General features: G+C 37.7%; 6 protein-coding genes across 7 annotated transcripts; 1 reads left to right on the top strand and 5 right to left on the bottom strand.

Annotated features, from left to right (window-relative positions):
- Positions 1,475 to 2,612, bottom strand: LOC109715039 (dehydration-responsive element-binding protein 1G-like). Its single transcript, XM_020239825.1, has one exon. It carries the CDS (start codon positions 2,548 to 2,550, stop codon positions 1,867 to 1,869), a length of 684 nt encoding a protein of 227 aa, XP_020095414.1. The 5' UTR covers positions 2,551 to 2,612; the 3' UTR covers positions 1,475 to 1,866.
- On the bottom strand, positions 7,691 to 12,349 carry LOC109714737 (protein-ribulosamine 3-kinase, chloroplastic). The gene is made up of 9 exons (XM_020239431.1): positions 12,199 to 12,349; positions 11,059 to 11,212; positions 10,544 to 10,634; positions 10,085 to 10,159; positions 9,919 to 10,007; positions 9,573 to 9,691; positions 8,853 to 8,993; positions 8,422 to 8,498; positions 7,691 to 8,001 (listed from the first exon to the last, which is right to left on the bottom strand). The coding sequence occupies exons 1-9, from the start codon at positions 12,323 to 12,325 to the stop codon at positions 7,855 to 7,857; spliced, it is 1,020 nt and encodes a 339-aa protein (XP_020095020.1). The 5' UTR covers positions 12,326 to 12,349; the 3' UTR covers positions 7,691 to 7,854.
- On the bottom strand, positions 13,536 to 14,157 carry LOC109714821 (putative non-specific lipid-transfer protein 14). The gene is made up of 2 exons (XM_020239529.1): positions 13,784 to 14,157; positions 13,536 to 13,545 (listed from the first exon to the last, which is right to left on the bottom strand). Exons 1-2 carry the CDS (start codon positions 14,155 to 14,157, stop codon positions 13,536 to 13,538), a joined length of 384 nt encoding a protein of 127 aa, XP_020095118.1.
- On the top strand, positions 15,863 to 19,925 carry LOC109715778 (E3 ubiquitin-protein ligase At1g12760-like). The gene is made up of 5 exons (XM_020240946.1): positions 15,863 to 16,580; positions 17,560 to 17,679; positions 17,779 to 17,911; positions 18,764 to 18,928; positions 19,437 to 19,925. The coding sequence occupies exons 1-5, from the start codon at positions 16,054 to 16,056 to the stop codon at positions 19,611 to 19,613; spliced, it is 1,122 nt and encodes a 373-aa protein (XP_020096535.1). The 5' UTR covers positions 15,863 to 16,053; the 3' UTR covers positions 19,614 to 19,925.
- On the bottom strand, positions 20,540 to 21,927 carry LOC109715765 (heat stress transcription factor B-2b-like). The gene is made up of 2 exons (XM_020240912.1): positions 21,677 to 21,927; positions 20,540 to 21,412 (listed from the first exon to the last, which is right to left on the bottom strand). The coding sequence occupies exons 1-2, from the start codon at positions 21,902 to 21,904 to the stop codon at positions 20,873 to 20,875; spliced, it is 768 nt and encodes a 255-aa protein (XP_020096501.1). The 5' UTR covers positions 21,905 to 21,927; the 3' UTR covers positions 20,540 to 20,872.
- LOC109715766 (acyl-coenzyme A thioesterase 13) lies at positions 23,861 to 26,157 on the bottom strand. Of its 2 annotated transcripts, none has more exons than XM_020240914.1 (3): positions 25,885 to 26,153; positions 25,666 to 25,809; positions 23,861 to 24,260 (listed from the first exon to the last, which is right to left on the bottom strand). In XM_020240914.1, the coding sequence occupies exons 1-3, from the start codon at positions 26,107 to 26,109 to the stop codon at positions 24,117 to 24,119; spliced, it is 513 nt and encodes a 170-aa protein (XP_020096503.1). In that variant the 5' UTR covers positions 26,110 to 26,153; the 3' UTR covers positions 23,861 to 24,116. The 2 variants fall into 2 exon arrangements, with proteins under 2 accessions (XP_020096503.1, XP_020096504.1); XM_020240915.1 differs by having other exon boundaries at positions 24,179 to 24,260; positions 25,579 to 25,809; positions 25,885 to 26,157.

A 26,472-nucleotide genomic window follows, 5' to 3' on the forward strand; every position in this document is an offset into this window, starting at 1 on the left:
CCGCCTCGTGTATTGGTTTAAGGACGTTTTTACGAAATAACCTTTTAAAATTTCATAATTTCTTTAATAACTCTAACAAATTTATATTTGACAAATTAATCCTATCTTCGCGGTATAGATTTTTTTTCGAAACACGATAAATCATTCATCGCATTCTTAAAGTCTCCTAGACCTAATTTATAGAATTCTTACTGTATTTAGAATTGTACGTGAATTATATAAAAAATAAAAAAAAGTGAAGTTGTTAGATGAAAATAAAAAAAAAGTGAGATTGTTAGGATTATATTTAGATTATTAGAATTTTCAGATTGTTAAGATTATTTGTAATTTGTTGAAATTTTTATGTGGTTGTTAAGATTATATATAAGATATATTAAAAAGGAATAAATAAATAAAGGATACTGAATGATTCATCGTTGTTGAAAAATTAGGCAGAAGGTAAATCGTTCGTTCACCGTCTTTAAGAAAAAATTTCAACGTGGGTCCTATATTTCATAAAAAGGATAAGTTTGTCAAAAAAAATTTTATAGGGTAAATTATCCAATTAGAAAATTTTATAGGGTCGTTTTGAAAAAAGTCCGTTTTAAGGGCTCTAGTTGGACCGGGTTCCAGTCCGGTCCGGTTCAACTGAACGCGGTTCGGTCCCGAACCGGCACTGATCACCATGTCGTGGGATTCGGGCCTGGTCGCCTGGATTTGGCTGGTCCTGAATTTCGAGTAATAGCCCCCGTACTTTAGCAAAATTGCAATTTGGTCCTTGAAATTTTTTAAGCTCTACACATGTGAGGCATGAAACTTTAATCCATGCTATACTATTAACGTTGGTTCGAGAGTAAATATTTGCCTGCAACTAATTTATTCATACATCCGTGCACCGCGAATTCATTTCCTCTCTATCTCTCTCATATAACAGTTATTCGATTATAAAATTAGAATTCGAATTTGGGACCTGGGGTACCAACCATTAAGCCTTTTGCCACTTGCGCTAGGGACGGTCGGTATTATAGACTATTAGAATTGACAGTACTCTTTGACTGGTAATTTTTTAGAATGTTTATTAAACTCATTCTAAATTCTATCAAATTTAATAATTATATATTTATTTTTAGTAAATAAAATGGAAAGAACCAACGGTTTATTTGTGATAGAATTCTTGAATTTGACAAAAATAAAACTTTACTCACTGAAGTAATTTAAATAGTAATTATGTGATCTAACAATATAAAGTTTAGGGACTACATGTTGTGACAAGAGATGCTTTGGCCCTCCTATTATATTGTCGTTATATGTTTTGGTTGTTGTATATTAATACTTATTATTTAGAGTACTATGATTAGATTTTACACGCAATCTGATATGCCACGTTGCCACATGAATTCACTAATACATTAATAATATGTAAAAATAATATTGTGAAATATTTGTACGCACGCACACGGCCTCCTTAGAAGACTCCAAAATAGAGACAAAACTGTACAAACACAACAACAAAGTTTTTTTCTCATATCCAAATATCATTACAGCTTTATGCCTTGAAAAGCCAAAAAAAAAAAAAGAAAAAAAAAGAAAATTAGTGCAACCGTTCCAAAAGCCAATCATTTTACGGTTTTCTTGTTTTTCTGTTTAATTTTTATAATTCATTACTCATCCTTCTTATTTTTTACTCCAAAAACAGTTTCTACTGGTTTTTAGATAGAACTCGGGCAGCGGAATAGAATGAAACTGCAACTTCAAGTATGGCATTCTATTAGTCTACCTAAGCTAAGGTTGATTGGTTTTATATTGTATGCAGGACGGTGCATACATAGCATGTAAGTTCGGAAACTGTACAATGAACGAAAAGTGCATGCGATTGGCGTGCCCTTTTCAAATGGAGTGGCTCCACAGCGCGACGTCCTCGCCGCTCTCGTCCTCGCGGCCGCTCCCCCACATCGCGGGGGGATCGATCAGCATCCCCCGCGCCATGTCGACGTACATTCCGTAGTCGCACAGCCCGTCGTCGGCCGCGTACGACGAATATTCGATCTCCGCCCTGGCCGCGGCCGCCGCATTGCCGTTACCGGAGTCACCGCAGGCAGAGGGCGTCGGCAGCGGGGGGCGGAACGCCTCGGCGGCGGCGGCGGCGGCCTTGCGAATGTCGCGGGGGTCGCGGCTTTCGGGGAGGCGGAGGACGCGGGGGGAGTCGGCGAAGTTGAGGCAGGCGGCGCGGCCGCGGAGGGCCAGCGCCGCCACGTCGTGCGCGCGCGCCGCCATCTCGGCTGTCGGGAACGTCCCGAGCCAAATTCGCGCATTGCTGCGGGCACCGCCGCCGGGGCCGTTGTTGGGCTCGCGCACCTCGCAGACCCACCGTTCGCCGCCCCGCTGCCGCACGCCTTTGTAAACCGGGTGCCGCGTCTCGCGGAATTTCGTCCTCCCGGCGCGCCGCTTCGGGGGCGCGGACGACACCGTCGCGTACAATGCCGATGCCGAGGCCGATGCCGATGCGGCGTCGTCGTCGCAGTGTGGAGAGTAGTTAATGTTGGTGGTGGAGGTGGAGGGGTTAAGCGACATGTTTGGTTGGGGTTTTGAAGTGATGAGGAGTGGGAGTAGCAACTGTAAATTAATTGGAGGGAAAGAAGGGGGGGTTCGGGTTATATGAATGAATGAAAGAGGGAGTGTAAGTCGCACTCGGAACGCGGTTAACTCGGAATGCCAGGTTGGAGTTGGGATGAGGGAGGGAAGGAGGGCGGAAGGAAATTAAGGGGGGGCCTGCCGGGCTGACAGCTGGGATTCGTCATCCAGAAGNACGTCGTATATTAGTAGTCTCTCTCCCAATGCTTACGGAGAAAATTAGCTTAGAGAAGGAGAGAGAATAGAATTTGATGTAATCAACGATTTAAGTATTCATCGGTACGAATTGTATCTATTATGTCGTATCATGTCAATAAAATATCGGCACAATACAATCTCAGTGTCAATAGCACAACTCAAAACTCTCGATTTTTTAAATTAGTAAGTAATTTTCTCATCGATTATCCCTTCGGCAAGTGAAAAAGGGCTTAGTAGTTGGTATTCAAGGGATCTCAAGTTCGAATCCTAATTGATTCATATTTCTAGCTAAGTTTATTTCTAAATAAAATAAACGAAGCGGGTAGCGTGCTACCTATCTCTCTCTCTCTCTCTCAAAAAAAAAAGATATCTAAGGTCTCAAATTTGAAGATCCGTTGCTTCATATTTTTAGTTAAATTTAATTTTTTAAAAACAAACGAAACGAATAGTGTATTATATATCTTTCTCTAAAAAATAAAGGGTTATTTTGAATTGGCTATCTAATTTTTAAAAATTTTGATATTATTAACTTTCAATTTGTTTGATTTGAGTAAGTTAATGATACTTTGCTTTCAGAATCTGAATAAGTCGTTTATTTTTATAAAGTCTAGTTAGTATACTTTGTACAATTCTGGTAGTTATAAATTTATTAAAGTGAGTAATTAATTTAAATTTTGAAGTAAAAAAGTCTCGTTGATTGACTTACCTAAACAAATAGAAGAATTGGATAGTTGATTCAAAATAGTTCATAATTTATATTAGTTTTGTATATTTTTTTTATCCAAAAATGCAAAATTATTATTCAATTTTTAAAACTTTAATTATTAAAAAGCAAAGCTTTCTTATCTGATATCATACTAAAAAAAAAAAATCATATATTTTGTTATCATTTTTGTTGTTGCTTGTTTGTAAGCTACTTAAACAACCCTCGATAATTGACTTCTAAACACCCCTTGATCACACTTTTTTTGTACCGTAATTAAACTTTGGAAAGTGATATTATCAAAGCGTGTTTATTATTTCTGAAGCAAAATAATTCAAACCATGATTAAATATGTATTTATTCTGACGGTGTCAAAACATGCTTTGACAATAACAGTTCCTTTTTAGCTTTCCATATAATTTTTATACCAATTTATTCGATCGAGTACATGAAATGCACACTTTTGTTAATTATTATGTTTCAAAAACAATGTAATATTAATAATCAAGATCAAATTGTCATTTTTCAAAAGTGTTATTAGTTAGACGAGTAATTTAACCACTGATTCGATTGGTGTAATAAGTGTCCAACTGATCCAATCAAACTATATATATTCTAACTAGTTTTTATACCCAAACATCATGTTTTAAAGGGGAAAAATAAAAAAAGGGCCAATTTGATGGCGTTTTGTCGCGAGGGATTGTTAAGTTACTATCAAGTTGTTTTCAAGAACAAGTTCCGTAGGATATGGTTGGGTCTGATTGACGGGCACACGCATCGGGTGTTGTTTTTGGACTTGACTTTGGATTCGATGGATTTGGATCCGGTTAGGTGCATGGGGCCCACATAAATGGTGACCGTTTATTTGGCCGTTATTTGCAAGTTGGTACTACGCCATACATTTTACATATAAGTACGTTCCCCTAAAACACGCTTGTTACAAGTTGTGGGTCACCGAGAGAGACGGCCTAAATCGTCCATTATATGCAATGCATGAATATTAAAATAGTGATCAACTAGGAAAAACACCCACGCTTTGCAGCGGATAGAAATCCTAATAGTAATTAATAATAATAAAATATTAAATATTTTTTTGTGTATCTCATTTGATACATCTACCGAAAGTATCTCACTGTAGGCGGCAGATAAGAATCTGACGATGCATTCTCCGGCGATGGTGATAGTAACGGCGACGACGATCTCTCCTACTGCGGCAGAAGAGGGAATTGGGCGCACATTAGTGAGAGAGAGGGAGCGAGGAAAGGAGGCGATGGTGTATAGCTAAAGATGAGAGATAGAGAATTGATGAACAAATTGGTAATAAATAATTAGTAGTTCGGTAGAAGAAGGAAAATGGGCTATGATGAATAATTGGAGATAGAGAGGTTAGGATCGTAGATAGTAGTATGACCATTTAAATATATTAATTGAAAGTTTGGTAGTAGAACCATTTACATTAATTGAATGTATAGTGGAGAAGGTAGTGAGACTATTAAAATGCACTAATTGAAAGTTTGATTAATGGGACCGTTAAAATGCATATTAAAAATTTAGTGAACATGATAAATAATTGGAGATAGAGAGATTAGGATCGTAGATATACTAATTGAAAGTTTGGTAGTGGAACCATTTACATTAATTGAAAGTATAGTGGAGGAAAAGTAGTGGAATCATTTAAATACACTAATTAAAAGTTTGATTAATGGGACCGTTAAAATGCATATTAAAAATTTAGTAATGAAAAGAAGAAGAGTCACATGCTAGTGAGGGTGAAGAAAAACTTGCCACGAGGCAACAAATATTGAGAATTCATATAGTTTAATAGATAGTTAATTGTACGGTTACTCTTTCCAGTGATTTTCACAGAAATATAATTTTTTTCATTAATAATAGCAGTTTCAGGTCTCTCGTACACTTAATTTTACTCCCATGATTATAATAATTTATACTAATTTTACTCCCATGATGATAATAATGATTAAAATTTATAATTTTTAAAATTACAAATTTTAAAATTTAAAATTTAAAATGTTTAATTTTAAATTTTAAAATTTGATATTTTAATTTTTTTATTTTAGAATTTGATATTTTGTATTTTTAAATTAAAATTTCATCTAAATTTNNNNAAATTAATTTTTTAAAATTATAAATTTGAGATTTTAAAATTTTAAATTTTAATTTTGATTTTTAAAATTTAAAAGTTTATATTTTAAATTTTAAAATATAAATATAAAATATAAAAATTCAAATTATAATAAAAAGAAAAGAATAATATTATTATTTTTTATTTATAACTGCCCACTTTAATTCTTATTCGATCTTATCTAACCAAACGCTATTTTTCTTATTTTTAGAAATAATCCAATTATCATCCAAACACTAAATTGATCTAATTCTCGCTTATACCTCAATTTATATCTATCCCCGGAATATCCACTTTTTGCTTATCCTTGAACCAACCGATACTTGAAGGACCGTTTGATTGCATGCAGTTGAAATTGCATGTATATGCAACTCGGTGTTTTGTTTGACGTATTGAACTTCAATTGTTGCGGTAGAAACTATAGGAGGAGATCCAACTACAGCAGTTGGAACCACGCCCAAATTGACACAGTTCCAACTGCAGCAATTAGAGAGACTAATTTTAAGCAAAAGGTATACTTATCTCAATTATTTTTTAAATAATTTTGTTTTTTCACATTGAAGGTAATCTCACAATCATATTTATATATAATAATAATAATAAAATTTTAAAATTATTTTTCAACTGCATACAACCAAACAAATTATTTATAGTTGCAGCGCCTTTTATTATATCAAACCAAACAGAATGTAAAATTGCAACTACTATATTTTCAATTATATAAATTTTTTTTTGAGAGATAGGTAGCATGCTCCCCGCTTCGTTTATTTCATTTAAAAATAAACTTGATTAGAAATGTGAATCAGCTAGTATTTGAACTTGGGATCTCGGATACCAACCACCAAATCCTTTGCCACTTGCGTTAGAAACAATTGGTAATTATATATATTTTTAACTGTACTGTATTTGTAATTACATTAAATCAAACGGTCCTTAAACTCATATATGGTGTGCCGTAGGTGACGGCTCCAGAGACTCTTCTGGAATATTGGATCTCTGGGACACGTTTTTACAGTTGGGATTTGTTTTGTTTTTTTGAAGCTTCTTTTTCCCGCCGAGGACAGTTGCGATCGGTTGGTCGAGGCAACTTGAGAAGAGCGCGTAGCAGGCGTAACATCAGACTGGACCGCCGCCCCCCCCTCCCGCCCCCCCCACTGCTTTTAACTTTTAACCAAGTCGGCTAAAAATTTGATTATGGTCGGCTGTTTCCGCGAAAGTTCGGTGATGAACTCGCGAGTCCGTTCGTCCGTGTTTGGGTATAGCGACAAACTCAGACTTCTGTGGGGCCCGCGCGGCCTGCACGCAGGGTCAGTCTCACGCAGCGGCAATTCGCTTACGGCACGAGCTCGCAACTTCGAGAGAGTTCCACGAAAACAAATACACTTGGTGCCCAAGGCCTATTATTCTACTTCTGATCATAGTTAGTTGATTTGGATTCGGCAAAAATTCGATACGGGTATAATTTGGATAAAATTTGTCTTCTAATTTTTAAATTCGCTAAAAAATATGGCTAAAAAACAGATTCGTCAATTATTCGGATACGTGATTTATACGGATATTATACATTCACCAATTAAAAATTCAGGATAAAAAATTTAGCTATTAAAAATAAAATTACTTGAATAAAATTAATATTCCCAAAGCAATAGCATTGATGGGACCCGCTCTCTCGAGATGCAAAAACATGTTTAAAAATGAAAATTAATATTCCCAAAGCAATTTTTACTATTGTCAAAAACAAATAGCCTAAAACATGATGGGATATAGTAAAACACTATTTGCACATTTAAGAGCTTAAATGGCCATCACTGGCGCAAGTAGTAAAAGGCTTAGTGTTTAGTACCCGAGGTCTCAAGTTTGAATCTTAGTTGATTCATATTTCTAGCTAAATTTATTTCTAAAAAAATAAACGAAGTAGATAACATGCTATCTATCTCTCTCTCAAAAAAAAAAAAAGAAAAAAAAAGAAAGCTTACCAGCAAAAGATTTAGACAATTATTTAATATTTGTATTAAAAAATAAGGGTACCAAGAGTATTAGGTGGCCAAGCTAAAAAGAGAGCTTTGAGGTATTCGAATAAGTCATTTCTCACAAGAAAGAGCAATTCAGAGAATCATTTAACATAAGCAATTTGCACAAAGAAGCAAAGAGCAGATAAATACAGAATTTACATGGAGCAGTGTGTGAATAAATCAAAAGTTCAAATATTTAACACCTGCAAGTAGTTCTCGATGATCGACATCGCCGAAGATCGGTATCCCGACCCGAACAGGTTGTAGTGATTCAAGTAGTGGTACAGCATGTAGAGGTCCCTCCGGTTCTCGAAACCTGGCTGTTTCGGCATAACCTGTGTACGAAATATATAGACATTAAAAATAAAACTTCTCACTTACAGCAGAAGAAATGAGATCCTAGATATGATGAGAAAATTATGTGACAGGAAATAGGCAGAAAAATCGGATTGGACTTGTAGAGGCAAGAGATTAGCAGAGTTCATCATCTGTTTAAGCGAGAGATTACGAATCACATCGCAACATGTTCAAAGTTTGGGAACTAGAACTCTGAACAATTAGTCCCTGCTGACTGCGATTATTGAATTATGCGTTGACTACACTGCTGTCGGCTCTGTAAATTAGTCCTTTAATTTTTCTCTACTGTATTTAGTCCTTAATATCTGTTCATATAGCTAGAAGTTGGTCTCAAGTTTCCAGTTATACAAATTATTATGTTTCTGTTCTTCGATCTTCTATTATGACAAAGAAGATACCTCAAAATAGGAATTATAAAATGATCCGCCAAATCCAGCGCACCATGACATCCCAAATTCTGCCTCATTGTGCCCATCTGTGCATCGAAAACGAATTAATTAGTATAAAGATTTTCCAGGCAACATTTGTATCAATAGAATAAATCAAAAGTGAAACTTTTGAGAGAAAATTTGAACATTTAAAAAGACGTACCTCATAAATCAAATGCTCAAATTTTCTACCGAGGAATAATTTCATCATCCAAATTATGATCAAAATATTGTTGCACAAATTTTCCGTTTTCCACTCACAGATAGGATTTCTTGTGTAAAATATTTGTCAAGCATAGAGGACCTAAATGTCAATGGTTTTTGATATTCAGTGTTTCTGTATCATTACTTGGTTTCAAAATCAGTATTGAAGTATGAAATAATCACTGAAATGAACTTACAGTAGCATGCTGGATCCAATATAATAGGATCACCATTCTTGTCAGCGCTTATGTTTCCACTCCACAAATCTCCATGGAGTAAGCATGGCTCAAGCACGGCACCTTCAAAAAGTGGCCGCAAGTTCTTCATCAGTCGTTGACCTGCAAACAAAAATTCAAAAAAATATCCGCATAAGGTTGAATGTTCTTCAACAGCCATTTTACATGTTGAAGGAAAATTTTGAGAAAACTACTGCATTAGATTTCTTCTCCCTTCTCCATTTTCTTTCTTGAGTCTACTTCCCCCTCCTCTTCTTTTTTTCTTTTTTCTTTAGTGTTGTTGACTTGCCTCCTTATGCCTCAATTTACATCATATCACATCACTCTAATGCTTTCTGTTCAAAAGAGAATTTCAGGATAATATCCAACAAAATGGAGGAAAGGACATCGATGAGGAATCAAATAGATAGCATCCATATCTTTCTGAAAGATATTCTAAATTTTGATCAATTTTTCTTTACCTCCTTATATAAGTATTACGCTTTATCCATGATTGATTAAGTTCCTGTTGTGCAAAATAAGTGATTCATCAATAACCAACATAAAACCAACCATAATAGTTGAGACACATATACATAGAACTGAACACCATATAACATAGTAGAGACACATATACGTAGAACTGAACACCATATTACAAAGAAAGCATGTAGAAAGTTGCTGTTTCAAGAATCAAAATACCTTTTTCATATATGCTCGAATCCCCAAACTGGTTCTGCGCTAATGTTAATTGGTATCCTAGCCTATGCTCGGCAAAAAACTCGATCCAATCTGAAGTCCAAGTGTTTATCTGTGGAGTACTAAAGAAAGACAATCATATGAATTGGAACACGTCTGAAAAAGATAGAGATATTAGTTGGGAAATCAAAGGTAGGGGAATTTATGTAAGGTTTCTAGGAGTCGATAAAACTTATATTCTACAAGAGTGCATGTACAAACAGATGATTTCATAGGGGTATATAAATATATAAAACCAGTTTCAATACTGATTTGTGAGAGTTTGATAAGTCCAAGAAAGGAATTTCACCTGCCGATAGTATTGTCAACAGGAAACCCAAAACCCTTGTCGGATTTTGCGGCTTTATGCATTTCGGCGAGCTTTCGTCCTAGAACTGACTGAAGACAAAATACTCCGTTAAAGGGAGATTAAAGCAACGCTTGCATTTGATATATAGCACATGCACTAGCATCACCTGACTTCCCCTAGAGGTTCCGAATTCAATGAATTCCATAATGATAAAGGAACCACCAGTTGGTAAAGATCCAACCTAAAATTCGGAATTGAAGAAGTTTCTATCATTAGCTACAACCAACTAGTTATGTCACAAGAACTTTGTCATAGATCGAAGCTAACTCGCAGGAAATCCCCTAAAAATACCGAAATATTCAGTGTCAAAGAAAGGTAAAGAAATAAATTACACTCTTAAACTACAAGATTAGAACACTTTGCCGCCATCAGTGTTTAGTTCGAAACTATATGTCACTCCATTCATAAGACAATGAGGCAAAATTTTAGTTTCAAACTTTCATGAAGGCAATATGGAGATTGTTTTTTTTTTTTTCTTTTGTTTTTTTTGACTTGAGATAATCGTGATATTTATTAGGGGATTTGCTGCATTTTGATCTAAATATAAAGATACAAATTCTTCTACCTTAAATGGCAGGGGAACACGAATTGATTTGGTGTCATACATTGCACGCAAACCAAGGGCCTCGCCTTCAAACATTGACGGTCCAATCCTTCTGAACACGGTTACAAAACAATAGAGATCGGTTTCACAAACTACAGCTTACATGTAAACAACAGGAAAATAAATAGAGGAAAAAAAAAATAACAGGAAGACTTATTGAATCGAAAAATTGTTTCAGATAGTCAATTTTGCTTTTCCAACTTTTTATCTTCCATTTTTATTCCCATTTTGACGAAAAGTCTCAGAACCGAGACGAAAATGTAATCAATATGAATACAACATCAAAACAGTATTGACTGCTAAGTCATACAGTATCAGTATATTCATTTTAGCCCGAATATTGTCTGAAGTTTGCAGCAAAATAAATGAGTACACAAGGCACGGTCATGTACATATATCTGAAAAAAAGGGGGAAAAAACTTCTCTCTAATTTCGAATATTAACGTTATTTGTTTCAGTAAAATAACTTGGTATACCTGTTCGTCTTTACAAAGAAGGAACCAGAATCAGTATCATAGCGGCTCGCGTGATTGATGCACCCGCCGCCGATAGGACTTATCCTTGTAATCTGCGTGGCCTTTCCTTCGGTCAGAATCCATTCACGGATCGGATCATCGTTTAATGCCGCCACTGTGAATGATGAAAGTACGAAATCCTATCAAACTAGAAGCAGAGGTTCTATAACAACAATCGGAATATTAAGCTATACAAGCAACATCAAATAGGTAACTATAGATGCTTAAGATGCTGAGATTTCATAAAAGGACCATCCCTTGTAGAATAATTCAAGGGGCAAAAATGCATAGAAAGCATATAACAACAGGCCATTTAGGCTATTTTTTCTATTTTATCTCATTAATAAATTGCACAGAGAATCACCCTGCATCCTACAGTCAGAAAAAAAGTTAAGAAGAGAAACTTTAGCTGTTTTGATTAACTGCTCTCTAAACTATCATTTATTTTGATTTGAGTTATATCCCGTCAACAGCACGGGGTATTTCGTTAACTTAATCAGCTACGCTGTCGAATTTCATGACTCAACTAACTCGTCGGCTGAAAAAAATGTGAATTTTGTTAGCAACTAATAACCGACGGCGGCTAAGGCCTCGTTAGCCTTTTCTTTGCTTTTTTTTCAATCACTAATTCTACATAATTTGACGAACCGGCGAAAGGACTTTTTTTTGTTGTCATGATTGATTAGCTAGCAATTTTTTGAACAAAATTAGAAGGAAATAAATAATTGTTTTCAGATTTTTTTAACTTTTGGTTTCAAAATAAATACTTCAAAAGCTATCCACTCCTACACATTTTTACGTTAACCAAACAAGATACCAAACGAGGCCTTACAAAGCTGTTGATTTCAGCGAAATTCGAATTTTAATCGACTAAAGCAACTCAGATCAAAACTAACAAAAGTTTCGGGGGTCTCAATTGAAAGAAACAAACGCAAGCTCAGGGGACTGTTTCGAAAGAGGCCTATAGTTAGATGGCTCTTCTTGCTACAATCCTCCATGGACTACATTGCGAACTTCGATTAATTGCTCGGATCAGGTATATGTATATATATATATATAGAGAGAGAGAGAGAGAGAGAGAGAGAGAGAGAGAGAGCTCACTGATGAGTGCGGAGGGAGAGGAGCGGTAGGGTTTGGGGAGAGAGAAGCGACGAGAGGAGGAGGAGGAAGAGGAAGGGAAAAGGAGAGAGGCGGAGGAGGAGAGGAGGAGACCTGCCACGTGCGCCATGTCTCCGCCCTCCACATGCTCACTCTACTCGCACTCCCTATCCATCTCATTCCCTTATAGTAAGTACATACTTTTGCATGCACCTGGTGCACCGTGCACAGTAGTTTTTTTTTTTTTTGTGGTAAATGCATATAAAACTTGTCTCAATTATGATTTTTTTTTTTTTTTTTTATTTTACGGACCGTTCCTAGCACAGGTGTTAAAGGGCTTGGGGATTGATTCCCCATGTCCCAAATTCAAATTCTAATTGATTCATATTTTTAGCTAAATTTATTTTTAAAAAAAATGAAGCGGGTAACATGCTATATTTCTCTCTCTCAAAAAAAAAAAAAAAAACATTTTGATTTGGTTATCAAATAATTCAAAATTTTAATTTACTAATTAATCTTTCAATTTATTTAATTTGAGTCAGTCAATAACACTTTGACTTCATAATTTGAATGTCTGCTTATTTTTACAAGTTTAATTGGTATACTTTATATAATTTTGGCGATTATAAATTTATTAAAATCAAAGCACCGCTGACTCTCTAAAATCAAACATTGAAAGGTTGAGTAATAAAACTAAAATTTTAAAAGATTGGATAGTCCATTTAAAATGGTCTATTATTTAAGTAAGTTTTGTACGTTATTGACCTAATATTTCTAGCGGTGATTGAAATTTAAGATTTCAAATTCGAAATCTAGTGCACATACTTTTGAGGTCATGTTATATGTTACGTGATAGCCACGAATCTTAAAATTGTGAGAACATTCAATTTAATAATCGTGTGTACTTACATAAAGAGCTATTTTATTTATTATTTTCACATCCAACTCCTTTCTCTATTATATATATATATATTTTGTTTTGACAAAAATAGCGAACTATTCGTTTTTGTATTCTAATCGCAGTGATTGAAATAATCAGCTTCGTTTTCGACGCAAAAATGTACTGAAGAAGAGGTAGAGCACACTCCCATTATCAATCGAATTGGCATATACAAATCTACTCAAACGTAAAAAACAAATGACACATATATATATATGATCAATCTAGTCCCCGGATACTACAAAGAAGCACGTTTTTTTATTCATATTAGTCCTGCTACAAAGATAATTTCCCAATTAACTACAATTTATTCTTCTCATTTTAGTATCTCTATTATTATGTGTATAAATTTCTAGCCACAATACTTGTACTTGAGCACTGAAGAACACTTTAGCCAAAGTCAAGGGATGCTGCATCAGAACAAGATCATGTTAGAAAACAGTAGAAACTGGAATTATGAGCCATTTGTTAAGAAATGCAATTTACGCAGGACTAGACTGCGATTAGAGATAAAAATTATGTTCTAAATTGTTGCAATTGGAACTCTAAGATGGGTGAAATCAACATTAAGGTTAAAATTTCAAAACTAATTAAATTTGTGATAATTGACCGTCATAAGTTGTATTAGATTATGAGAGAGATTATTACATGCGACAATCGACGTTGGGGTCGATAGTAAACCCTAGGGAGACACCGCAAAGCCCTGGAAGGCGGGCGATGGCGGTGGCGTTGGGGTTGTAGGTCGTGATAAGCCCCATGAGGCAGCCGCACGCCGACCGTCGGTTGTCGACGGAATCTGCCGCGACATTATAGAGCGTCACCACCCCGTTGCAGCACGGCGTGCCTAATGACGGCTCCGGCGACCCAAAGGAAACAAAGCTAGAACAAGCCGCGATAAGAGATGTCACAGTACTACAGTCTATCGACCCAACCACCGTTGTCGCAAACAAAAGCAGCGTTAGCGTCACTGTCGCCATCACCGGAGCTCCGGCGATCCCTTGGTTCGTGAAACTAAGTGCCATGTCTCAAAATGGTAAGTTGAGTGGTAGTGTGAATGGTTCTTAAATTAGGGCTATTTTAGCATTGTGGTGTCACGTTGGTCGAGTGGTGTGATTCATGTGGTTAGGATGAGCAAACGGTCACTTTGTGTTGCTGCAAAGGTGTTGAATGAAAAATTGGAGCATTTTAGGTGATTAAGTAGCATTTAGTTAAAGATCCAATAATTTAGTTAGGTTTTCTAATTGAGCAAGTAAATATACGTTGGAAAAATCTTTCTTATCTTTTATTACAATATTTTTTAAAAACAACTCGAAAATTCAATTTCAGCTATAGAAAAATTCTGAAACAAAATTAAACAAAAATATTAGAAATATAAGATTTAGATAAGACCTGTAGATCAAGGTGTGTAGAGCACTGCCCTAAAAGCGAAATTATCTCTCCACGTGCGAGACTTCCAAGCAATTATTTCTAGCGATACAACAATCACGTTCCACCCCGTCGGCATACTTCTAAGGTGGCGCAAGACGAATCCAACAAGCTTTAGATCCAGTAAAAAAAAACTAGGTGAAAATCCAGAAAGCAGAAAAAGACGAGAGGCTTTAGGTATGCTCAGGTTATTAATTAACTTATGCAACCTCGCCCTATATTTATAACCTAAGCGAGAATCTTGCTTCAACGCGTCAAATCAGTGTAGAACAAGATAAGCCTAAGATTATACGGATAATGATCAGAATTTGGATAAAGATAAAAATAAGAATTAAAATAAAATAAACTGGGTGTATGAATTGCACGCGCCGCCTGCCTGACTCGGCTTGTACTCGTGCTCGTGTCGTGCGTGTGTGTATTTAAACGAGAGCATTACTCTCATTTTCTTCCAAGCAACTAGCTTGAGAACAAGGGAATATATAAAAACAACAAACACTCTTTTGATTTCCAATTTGGGACTAAATATCACACATAAAAATTTTAGTTGAGCTCCTCAAACGGCCCATTAATAATTATTGGGTTCTCAAGAGACTTTAACAAGTTTTAAATCATAACAAACTCAATAAAATTCAATAATATAAGTCATAGTTCTACTCAAGGTTGTATTAACAACCAACCACCATCTCTAGAGCAAGTGGTTGGTATCCAAAGTTTTAAGTTCGAATTCTATTTGATTCACATTTTCAATTAAGTTTATTTCTAAATAAAATAAACGAAGCGGATAGCATGCTATCTATCTCTTAAAAAAAAAAAAATTGTATTAACAAACTATTATGGTTTAAAAACAATTTTTACCGTGCAACACACATTTTTATTTATTTTATTTAAAATAAGATACATGATAAAAATAAAATATTTATAGAGAAATTTGTTAGTGACTGTTAAGGAAAAAAAAAATTGATGAATATCAAAAAGGGTAATGTGGGCTTAATATGAGTCAAACAAAACCATATGTTTAATATTTTTAATTAATTTTATTAAGTAAGTTATAGAATGAATAATTATTAAATTATTAATTTTTAAAAAATAAGTGAACCGGCTAAAATAATAAAAATTAGAAGAATTGGTATGTTTTATCAAGAAGAAGTGTTTTCAAACGTAGATTATTGTTAGGGTTCTCACTACAATTTTACCACATAATGGAGAACGTGGCACCATTTCATTCGTCCAGTTGCCCACTTACGTGTTACGGTCACCTTCTTGTCCCATTTCTTATTTCTTAATCACGAGCGAACATTAAAAAAAAAAATGATGATAAATATAAAAAAAAAGGAAAATAGTTTCAAATAGGGTACTTGTTCTTCATCTCAGAGGCTCCAATATCTAGGGTTTCGACTCCTCCTTCGTCCTCTAGGGTTTCCATCCATGGCCATCTTCGATTCCATCGATTAAGGCTCCCTCTCCCCTGCGATCTCCTCCCTACCAGCTTCGCTATGTCGAACTCCTCCCTCTCCGCTTCGCGTGGCGACGCCGCCGTGGATTCGGCGCCGCTCCTCGACCGCAGCGGCGGCGGCGGCGGCGGAGGAGGAGGGTTTGGGCCGCACCCAAGCCTCCGTGGCGCGGCGCGGTTCCTCCGCCGCGCGAGCAGCCGACGCATCATGCGCGAGCCCTCGGTGGCGGTGCGCGAGGCGGCGGCGGAGCACCTCGAGGAGCGCCAATCCGATTGGGCCTACTCGAGGCCCGTCGTCGTCCTCGACGTGCTCTGGAACGTGGCGTTCCTCGCCGTCGCGGCGATCGTCCTCGTCCTCAGCCGCCACGAGAGGCCCTCGATGCCGCTGAGGCTGTGGATTGGGGGTTACATTCTCCAGTGTGTTCTCCATGTGGTGTGCGTGTGCATTGAGTACCGTCGGAGGCACCCATCGGAGGGCGCCGAGAGTGGGAGGAGCTCTCCGTCAAGTTCGCCGAGGGAGGGTGAAGGATTCGGCGAGGGCGGGGAATTCCGTGATGGAGAAAGGAATAGGTAAGGGCGAAATATGCTGTTATATGGTTTGGTTCTTAGCAGAGCTACAAGTTTCATCTTTTCTTTCTCTAATTCGATCAGGTAAATTACACCATTGATCTATAGACACTGAACTTTGTTTCAATTAACGCGTTGAAATTGGCTGATTCAGCTGTCAAAAAAAAAAAAAAACTTTTTCCAACAGTTTGTTTGTTAGGGGGACGGGCGCATCGATGCATTAAGGACTTAGGATGCATATGTAGATGTTGATGTAAGCAAGGATAGTGGAAAAAGGTAGTAAAATGTATAGAAAGAACGATAATAAGAGGATAGGTCACGGAGGATGCTGGGATAGATAGTAAGGATAGCGGTAAAAGCGAGTAGTAGGATGTGTAGAAAGAACGATGATAGGTGGATCGATAGTGTTGGATGCTGGGAGTCTGAGGAAAGGAATGACCGAATGAGGTTCTACAAATGAAGAAAAGGGAGGATTGAACAGAATAGACATGCGTATTTAATCTACTTCTGACTGGAACTTGGATTCAAAGAATTGGTATTTGCTTAGAAGTGTGTACTGTTATAGACTTTACCACCAAACCTTGCTGTGTTTTGATTTCAGAAAATTCTAGTGGAACTTAACATTTTCCGCAAACCGGTCATAGAATTTTCCATCTGTTAGCAGAATAGTCCGTTGGATTACAGAATAGTCCATTAAAAAAGTGAAATATACTATTAGGTTCGAATGGAGAGGTAGTGAAATCAAGATCGCAATACGTTTGGTAGTTAAATCAAAAATTTAAAATTTTAGGTGTCCTTTTTGAAATGAGCTATTAGTTTAGGTAATGTTTCCATGTCTGAAGCCTTCGAAAAAGAGTCAGAATCGTTGATCTGCATTTCAATTTCCTATTTTTTAATGTATTTTCTTGAATATGCTCCATTTTCTGTAGGAGTTTATAGATGTTTTAACTATGATTCTTTTTGGTCACTTCTCCTATTGTAGTATTGCAAAACATCTAGAGTCTGGAAACACAATGTTTTCCTTCATATGGTGGATCATTGGATTTTACTGGGTATCTGCTGGTGGCCAAACTCTGACCCGTGAAGCACCTCAGCTTTACTGGTATTCCTCTAAAACTGTATACCTACGGATGTGGCTAAGACCTTTTTTTTTTAAAATGTTCTTAATCTGAATTATTTTTGTACACTACTTATTTTACAGGCTCTCTATAGTTTTCCTGGCATTTGATGTCTTCTTTGTTGTATTTTGCGTTGCTTTGGCTTGCGTTATCGGAATTGCTGTTTGCTGCTGTCTACCTTGTATTATTGCAATCCTGTATGCTGTGGCTGATCAGGTATTCCATTTTCACTTCCTGGTATATCTAGAAGATGAATTTTATCAGAGAAACTATTACAATCTTATTATTTTATTTTTGGGTATAGTGTTCTTTTCACCTCCTCTATTTGAGTTCTATGTTTTGTCAATGTCAATGTTGCTTGTCTAGTTAGTCCAATACCGCAATGGGAATATTTCTTATAGTTGGATATGTTATAAAAGCTTTAGTCCTTTGCTGACTGATGAAAATATTGGATTCATCACCATCAGAAGTTAGTAATCTTTCATGCGCCTTCAAGCATCTACTGCTCTTACCTAAATCATCAGAACAAGATTTTTGAAAGTGGCTCTTCTTCGATAGCATGGTCTTCATTCATGCATGAAGGTTGTGCTAATCGAGAAAAGAAAGGACGTGTAGATTGAACTTTATACTGGCCATAGAAGATCATTCAATTTCTCTATATATATTTGGCCATTTTGAAAGGGCTATTAAACCTGTATAATGGATATACAAACCAGAATCCCAAACTTCCGAACTTGCCAACACTGCCGAAATGTTTTGTTTTTGGCAAAGGACAGAAATCAAATGCGAGTTTTTAAATCATGTTTGGGACATCTATTTAATGTAAATGAGCTTTGCTATTTTGCTAACCCTTATTATTCACCAGAGTTCCCTTTTTTTTTTTTCAGGTTTCCAAGTGGATAGAATAAGTTTGCCTGTTGTTGTTCTTAATATTTTACTTTTTTTTTTGGCCCTTTATCAGGAACAATTTAATCTAGGTTCTCTTATTCTAACTCAAGCATGAGTACAGTCCCATTCTGTTTGTATTGTACTAAATTACCTGTTACATCTGTAAACTTTCTAAAACAGGAGGGAGCATCCGAAGAAGACATTCGTCATCTTCCAAAGTACAAATTTCGGAGGAGCAATGGTTCTGACAAGCTGTCTGGTGAGATAGGGGGACGCTCTGGCGGAATCATGACCGAGTGTGGCAGCGACCCACCCATGGAGCAAGTTCTTTCAGCTGAGGATGCGGTAAGCTTCTCCAAATTGCCCTAGCAATTTAGTTTTTTGTTGCCAACAAGGAATCTTCTGGAGCTATCTTTCTTTACTCAAATCCTGTTTCCAAACCTCCACTACAGGCCATTTTGAATAGGCCCCCTTTTTTTCGATAAAAAACCCCTTTTAAGTTTTGCTTGTTCTGCTCTGGTTTATGTCAGTCAGTTGAATCGAGGATTCCGTTAGCTCTAACGGCTTTAACCACCATTCAGCTGAATGGAGCAATCTATTCTAAACAGAATCCCTCATCTGGGATTCTGACAAAAAGTAAACACAAAATAGAAGCAGATGTAAAGGAGTGCCAATCAAGGAAAAAAGAAAAACTTGAGGGGGCATGTTTCTAAATGCCCAATAATTCATCTTATCTCTATGCCTTTTTTACCTGACTCTAAACTCTCCTGGTTAGTTTCACAATTTGCAACCTAAATGTTGGATGTGCTAATTCTTTTTTTCCCCTCGCTTTTTCTTTCCTCCTCCAATACAGGAATGCTGCATTTGCCTTTGTCCCTACGACGATGGCGCGGAGCTCCGCGAGCTCCCCTGCGGCCACCATTTCCACTGCGCCTGCATAGATAAGTGGCTCCACATCAACGCCACGTGCCCTCTATGCAAATTCAACATCCTAAAGAGCGACAGCAACTGCGGAATAGAGGAGGTTTAATTAAATCTCTCGAGGTGACCACGGTGACTCTACCACTGCCTGCTTAATTTGTAGATATGCTGCTTCACACTTCTTCTTCGTCGTCTTTTAAAGCGTTTAGTCTTTTTGTTATTGATCTTCCGTCTTTTGTTTTTCATGTAAAAAAGTATGTTAAATAGGATAATAATGCCGTAATCTTGGGTGTTAGTGTCATGGTCTAATAGCCCTTTTTGTAATGTTGTTGTTGAGTTTTAATTGTGGTTACATTTCAAATGGATCCTTACTGGTCAGGTGAGGGTATTCTAATGGCTTTTTGATTTCCTTTTGTGCTGATTTGTGAGGAGCCACAGGTTTTATGGTTGTTTTAAGTGTTTTATACTTCTATTTTCTATAGAAGGGTTTATTGCACTTTACCCGCTTTTAATACTCTGCTACACAAATACAGAAACTAAGATCTACACAAAGTCAGTTTGAAATTTACGGTAAATCAGTATCTTATTCGTTAAATTTAAAACCTTATTATTATTATTTTTATAAAATTTTTATATTTAACTGTTCAATTTTAGATTAATCGTTTGATAGATAAATGATGTCAAAAAAATTATAAAATTTACTTTTCAACTATTCAATAGTGTACAACAAGATTAAAAAAATCGATCATCAATTTGAAAGTCGTATCACTGAAAATAACTTAGTAGTACCGGAACCTTCGTGCTACACTAACTATAGTATAGCAGTGGGGCTACATATATAAAGAGAAAATATTTTTAAGTGGGTTCACATATTTGTGCAATATTGTTTTTATTTATGTTATAAATTAGTCCATACATTTTGATGACTGATTCTTTATAATATTACATTACATTTATATATTATTATTATTATTATATTAATATTATTTATATATTTTTTTAATATATATATAAATAAATATCAGCACGCTAATATTTTATAAAAACAATATTCTTCGGACGCATTGCGTCACCTTTGCCTGAGCATCTGAGCGTAGGTTATTTATTTATTTATGGCCACAAGGCGCAAGAGACGATGGGAAAAAAACAAAAACAAAGGCAAAAACAAAACAAAAGGCAAAACATCTAGCGAGTTCTAAAACCTTCTAGACCTCGACTGTCACTGTCGCACTCTGGCGACTTCTACGAACCTTCTAGACCTTACTAAGTTCTAACTCCTTCTCGTACCTTCTCTTCTGCGGCGCGCCCGCGCGTGACCGCCAGTGCCCTGGCGCCGCCACGTGCTCCTCACAGCGCCGCCCACCCCCCTCACTCCTCTGGATCCGCGCCGGGCGCTCGCGCCGACGGCTCCCGCCTCCCCCCGATCGGGACCCCGAACAGCAGGGACACGGCCTCCTCCTCCGAAGTCCTCCTCGGGAACAGCTCCAGCGCCTGCGGCGGGGGCGGCGGCGCGGGCGGAGGCGGCGGCGGCACGGAGGACGTGCCCTCGTCGGCGGTGTAGGTGGTGACGAGGCGGAAGATGTTGCTGCAGAGGCCGCGCATGTCGCCGAGCTCGCGGGAGAGCCGCGCGTTCTCCGTCCGCAGCCACTCGTTCTCCTCCGCCAAATCCACGTGCGGCGGCGGCGGCGGCGGCGGCGGCAGCGGCTGAGGAGGGGAGGTGGTCGACGACAACGACAATACCTGCGGATCCTCTCCCGAACTCCCCGGGGATTGGATCGGCATCGGCACCGCCACCGCCACCGCCGGGCACACCCTCCGCCGGTGGATTTCGCTCAGGAGCCTCCTCTCGCCCCGCCGGAAGCTCTCGTTCGCGAACTCCCACCGATCCGTCACCACCTTCTTAAATCCCTACATAAATAATAATTACAAACAAATTTTTTTTAAAAAAAATATATATAAATATATAAATATATATATATTAGTAGATTAAAATTAAGATCCCCGAGTAGGAATTTGTGTGTAAAGCAGCTTGATCCTGCAGCAGAAGCAGCAGCAGCAGCAGCACATCATCATCATCATCGTCATACGAAACTCCTGTTTCTAATAATTCAGTACGTGCGTATAGGAGGATTAATTAATTAATTAATTATAAATCTATCGAGACATGCGCACGTATGTGTTAAGCTGGCGAACGAAGCTGGAGAAGTTGTTGTGCTTGAAGTACTTGGGGAGGAGGTCGCGCGCGAACTCCGCGGGGCGCCACACCACGAAGGTCGAGCCGTTCTCGCCCCACGAGACCACGTCGTCCACCGCCGGGTCGTCCACCAGCTCGTACGTCTTCATCAGGAACGGCGGCGACGACGACAACGCCGACGCCCCCGACCCACGGGTCGGATGCATGCAGATTCGGGTGCAAGGTGCCCGAAAGTTCTAGAAGCTTCGGAGAATTGGGAGACGACCCCGGAGAAGGTCGTAGAGAGTGGAAGGAAGCTGCAGCAAGGGGAACGTACGAGAATGGAATCTGACGGAAGGCGCGATAAAGTAAAGTACGGCCCGCTTTCTCCAGAAGCTTCTTAGAAGCGCTTTAGATGTCTCGGCGACAACGGGCACGTGTCGGGCTGGGATGAGACTACTGTTGACCGGAGAACCGGGTGGCACCGGGGGAACAAATTTCGGCGGCACGAATATTGGCGGACACTTGTCGCGCGATGATTTTTTTTATGCATCCAGTCAAAGTCAATAGCCCTCATCCAGCAGGTTTCTCTAAGCTTTCTTTTTAGACTTTAGTTATTTATTCTCTCTAAAGTAAATTTAGCAAAGTTAATAAGTTAATTAGATTTTAAATTTGAGATTTTGAGTGTTAATCATTTAAGTTTTTAGTCAACTCTCTAATTAATTTTTTATATCAATAAAATTTAAGACTACTGCTTTTTTTTTTTTTTTTTTTTTCTCTAGAAGGTGGGGGTGCTGGATCAGCTTCTCTTTGTTGCTTAAAATAGCACATAATTTATGATAGGTATTATGCATCCAGCTATTATTCCGGAACATAGATATTTTGACATGTGACGCTGGAATACATGGAGAACAGAAACGGGGGCACAGCGTTGTATTGTGCAAATAATATGTACCTTTCATATGCCTCTTTTGTCATAACTGAGCTACTAGATTATCTTATAATATATGTAGAGTTGTCCTGAACACTACACCCGTTTGGTTCGGAATTAAGGGATGAAATAACTTCTTAACCCTGAAGTTATTTTCAAATACTCAATTTGAGGGGTGGGGTTAGCTAACCTCCCACCCCACTACTCCAACCAAATAAAATATTATTTTACCCACTATCTTTCTTATTTTACCTACTTCAACCAAACATTATTTTATCTATATCTGGACAAAATCCAATTCTCAACCAAACACAAAATTATTCTAATCCCACGTTAACCCCGAACTTAACCCTATCCCTGAAATAACAAGTTTTTACTTAATCCGAACCAAACGGTTTTATGGCTTAAAGCTAAGCAGAAATAGAAGCTCCAGTAGCTGCTCTTCTGCTTTAGAGGCTTAAAATTCAATGGAAACTAATAAGTGAAAACCAATATTTTAGTTAAATCCACCTAAGAATTGAGGTCCACCATTTTTATTTTTTTTTTTTCGAAGGCCAAGGAGATGAACTTCAAAGAAAAGAACATTAATAAATTATTTTAACGCACCGCAGCTTCAGAGCAAGCTGAGATTACCAGCTGAAAGCAACATAACAAAATTTTTTTTTTTTTTTTAAAGAAAGGTAATACGCTATCTGCCTAATTCATTAAAGAAATAAATTAAACTACAAGAGTAAGGTAAAGAGACCTCCGAACCAGATAAAAAAAAAAAAATTTTGTTATGAAAAAAAAAAAAAAAAAAAAAAAAAGAGACACGTAGATAATGATCGCTATAAAAATAAACGATACTAAGGTAGGATCAGAAGTTCAAACCAGTGTAANGCTATCTGCCTAATTCATTAAAGAAATAAATTAAACTACAAGAGTAAGGTAAAGAGACCTCCGAACCAGATAAAAAAAAAAAAATTTAATTAAAAAAAAAAACACATAACAAAAAAAAACAAAAAACAAAAAAAAGTTTAAATTCAGGGGCTAGGTTACACTCGTTAAAACAACATAACAATTTGGTAAACCATTTTTTGGTTTTGTTGTTTTCTTGTTTATGCATAAACCTTACTAGATTTTGTTTTCGTCGCAAAATTGTATTGTCCGCCGGCTTACATCATTTTCAATTAGGACTTTAATTTCAGATTATGTGAAAGTTCCAAAGAGAAACACCAAAACTACTATAATCTAGAGAGCAAAGAAACTTTCGTCGATCAAACTTACCGGCGACGGCGATCACCATCACCTCTATTTCCTCTTCCTCACCAACAAACAGAGAAGATTACATATTTCCGCTACATATTCATATTCAGAATCACTGAACCACGTAATGCGCAATCGCAAAGTTTAAATTCTAAATGTGATTCAATTACGACAATCATGACCTAGTAATATGGCTGGCCAAGTTATGATTTGTACAAAGGGAATTGTTTCAACAGTTTTGTCTTTTTGTGAAAAATGAGAGCTCACATACTCGCGACGGGCCTCACATAGAAAGTCAAGCGCGAGGTGTACGAGAGCCGCCCGGTTTCCTTTATCCTGAACTCCACCGAAGTTACTATCACACTTTTCCCCTTCCGCAGCACGCGCCCTTCTACTTCCATTTCCATCTGCAGATAAAAGTTTATCATGGTTAACAATGTATCACTACGAACAACCATTCCTAAAACCAAATTGAATTAACAAGAGCTACGTAGAAGTTAACAGTGACCCCTCCAAATACCACATTAATGCATCAAAACTAAAAGAGGTGACGGAAGAGTAAAACACTATCACTCGAGTAAACAAACACATCAGCTATCGGCACTTAGTAGTTCTACTTTAGTGTTACAGTAACAAACAAAGTAACAACCATCAATGAAAAAACACGTCCGTGCGTTTCCAAAATGCATCAGCTCTTTTCAATTTGTTTCACATGCAAAGGGAATGGAATTGTTACGTATACACCCTGATTGTTATCAACCAGTGAGAATTTGAACATGGAAAAGAGAATACGGAGCAGCAGAAGCCACGCAAGAGAGCGCCATTCAGACAACAATCTCCAGAAACTTAACTTTTGCATTACGACCAAGCCATGTGAAAATGTCTATTCAATTAAAAATTTTGAGTTGAAGTATGAAAATTACAAGAACACTAGGACCTCAACAGACTATACTCTCTAACTCTAACAAATGTCGGCAAAGTGAAAAGGATCGGTAGCCATTTAACTTTTACCTTTCAGAAAACAGAACGTGCCAATTCAGAAGATTGAATCTTCAAATACCAATCAACATCGTAATTCTCTCAAGCCGATCAAGCTGGTTGCATAAATACCTCAAGAGAATGACATAAGCACACGAACATGTACAACCAGCAATATTAGTCACCAAAGGCTCAGAACTATCCAACAAAGATCTCCGTATTAGAGTCGGCACACTTTTGAAAGTTAAGATGATTATTTTCTCCAAGCTCATAGCATAGAGTGTCACATAAAGTGTTTCTGAACTCTCATATGCACCCTTAATTTGTTGCTAAATAGTATAGTACATAGGTCAATCCATATAGAGTCGGAGTAGCTCACCATTTTCGTTCTATTACATTAGCAACATCATACCTCCCCTACACAGGCAGAGAAGGATTTTTACGAAAAGTAATCGACATAACAATTTGATTTAGCAACGAGTGAGTATCTATTAACCTTTTAAAGATAACAAAATCATCAAAATTTACTTCAGAGTTCTCCCAAGCAGAGGATTATCAGATCATCGACAGATCCAACAAAGGCCTCTCATCAGTAATGAGGCATAAACCCTAATTCATATCTAATATAGAAGAATTCAACCACAATCTATTAGTTAGTTCATTCGAAGTGCGTAAACCAAAGCGAAATTTTTTTTGGAAAAAAAAAAGAAAGAAATTCCAAATTCCCAGCATTAGAGACTCTCATACGTCTCATCAATTAGCAGATCGGGTAATATGATCAGCATGATTGGGTCGGAGAGAGAGGGGGAGATCTAGGGTTTCGAGGGCGCTCACACCGACGCGAGCGGCGGAGAGGTAGGATGTGGCGGACTCGCCGAGGAAGAACTCCCGATCGCCGGCGACGGCCCTGGCGCAGGCGAGCGCGACCGCCTCCGCCACCGCCGCCACCGCGCCGCCGTGGAGCGTGTTGTAGGGGTTCTGCAAGGCCAACAAAGCAGACATCAGCGGAAGCTTCTAGAAGCTTCGAGAGGGCGCTCGGGAGGGGAGGTTTACGGCGAGGGCGGAGGGGACGGAGAGGGAGCAGAGGACGCGGCCGCGGGGTTGGAGGCTGCGGACGGAGAGGAGGGACCGGACGAGGCGGGAGTAGAAATCCTTGTCGCCGGCGCCGGCGCCGGCGCCGGAGGGGAGGAAGGCCGAGCCGCCGCCGGAACTGTCGGAGAGCCCGAGCTGCCGGAAAAAGCCCTCCGTCCTCGCCACCGCCGGAGGGTCAGCAGCCATCTTTCTTTCTCTTTTTTTTCCCTTTTTTTGGATAATATATATATTTATTGTTGGAGGTTTCGTGAGGGAAAAATAAGAAAAACTTCAAATATCACTCCCATGATTTTACACTTTCTCACTTTAATATTATTTAATTTAAAATATATCAATTTAGTATTATCTAATTTTATTTTTCTCTTTTCTTGAAGCTCTCGTTAACTTTTTTTTTTAGATTATATACAAAAAGCTTCACCACCTATAATTTATTAGGTATTCACTTTAGCACCTTTTAGTTTTAACTTTATCACTAACTTAATAAAAAAAATTAGTGAAGAAGATAATAAAAAGAAAAAAATAAAATTATATGGTACGAAAGTGATACAT

The sequence above is a fragment of the Ananas comosus genome, linkage group 9, assembly GCF_001540865.1.
Source record: "Ananas comosus cultivar F153 linkage group 9, ASM154086v1, whole genome shotgun sequence".
Taxonomy (NCBI): domain Eukaryota; kingdom Viridiplantae; phylum Streptophyta; class Magnoliopsida; order Poales; family Bromeliaceae; genus Ananas; species Ananas comosus.

Coding starts and splice junctions, on each gene's coding strand:
- LOC109715039 (XM_020239825.1), bottom strand. CDS start 2,550: ATGTCGCTTAACCCCTCCACCTCCACCACCAACATTAACTACTCTCCA.
- LOC109715766 (XM_020240914.1), bottom strand. CDS start 26,109: ATGGCTGCTGACCCTCCGGCGGTGGCGAGGACGGAGGGCTTTTTCCGG. Junction 25,810..25,884: donor CCGTCCCCTCCGCCCTCGCC/GTAAACCTCCCC, acceptor TTGGCCTTGCAG/AACCCCTACAACACGCTCCA. Junction 24,261..25,665: donor TCTCCGCCGCTCGCGTCGGT/GTGAGCGCCCTC, acceptor TTTTATCTGCAG/ATGGAAATGGAAGTAGAAGG.
- LOC109714737 (XM_020239431.1), bottom strand. CDS start 12,325: ATGGCGCACGTGGCAGGTCTCCTCCTCTCCTCCTCCGCCTCTCTCCTT. Junction 10,160..10,543: donor GTGTTCCCCTGCCATTTAAG/GTAGAAGAATTT, acceptor TCCGAATTTTAG/GTTGGATCTTTACCAACTGG. Junction 8,002..8,421: donor TTTATAATTCCTATTTTGAG/GTATCTTCTTTG, acceptor TTTCGTACACAG/GTTATGCCGAAACAGCCAGG.
- LOC109715778 (XM_020240946.1), top strand. CDS start 16,054: ATGTCGAACTCCTCCCTCTCCGCTTCGCGTGGCGACGCCGCCGTGGAT. Junction 16,581..17,559: donor CGTGATGGAGAAAGGAATAG/GTAAGGGCGAAA, acceptor CTCCTATTGTAG/TATTGCAAAACATCTAGAGT. Junction 17,680..17,778: donor GAAGCACCTCAGCTTTACTG/GTATTCCTCTAA, acceptor CTTATTTTACAG/GCTCTCTATAGTTTTCCTGG.
- LOC109714821 (XM_020239529.1), bottom strand. CDS start 14,157: ATGGCACTTAGTTTCACGAACCAAGGGATCGCCGGAGCTCCGGTGATG.
- LOC109715765 (XM_020240912.1), bottom strand. CDS start 21,904: ATGCATCCGACCCGTGGGTCGGGGGCGTCGGCGTTGTCGTCGTCGCCG. Junction 21,413..21,676: donor TTCGCCAGCTTAACACATAC/GTGCGCATGTCT, acceptor TTATTTATGTAG/GGATTTAAGAAGGTGGTGAC.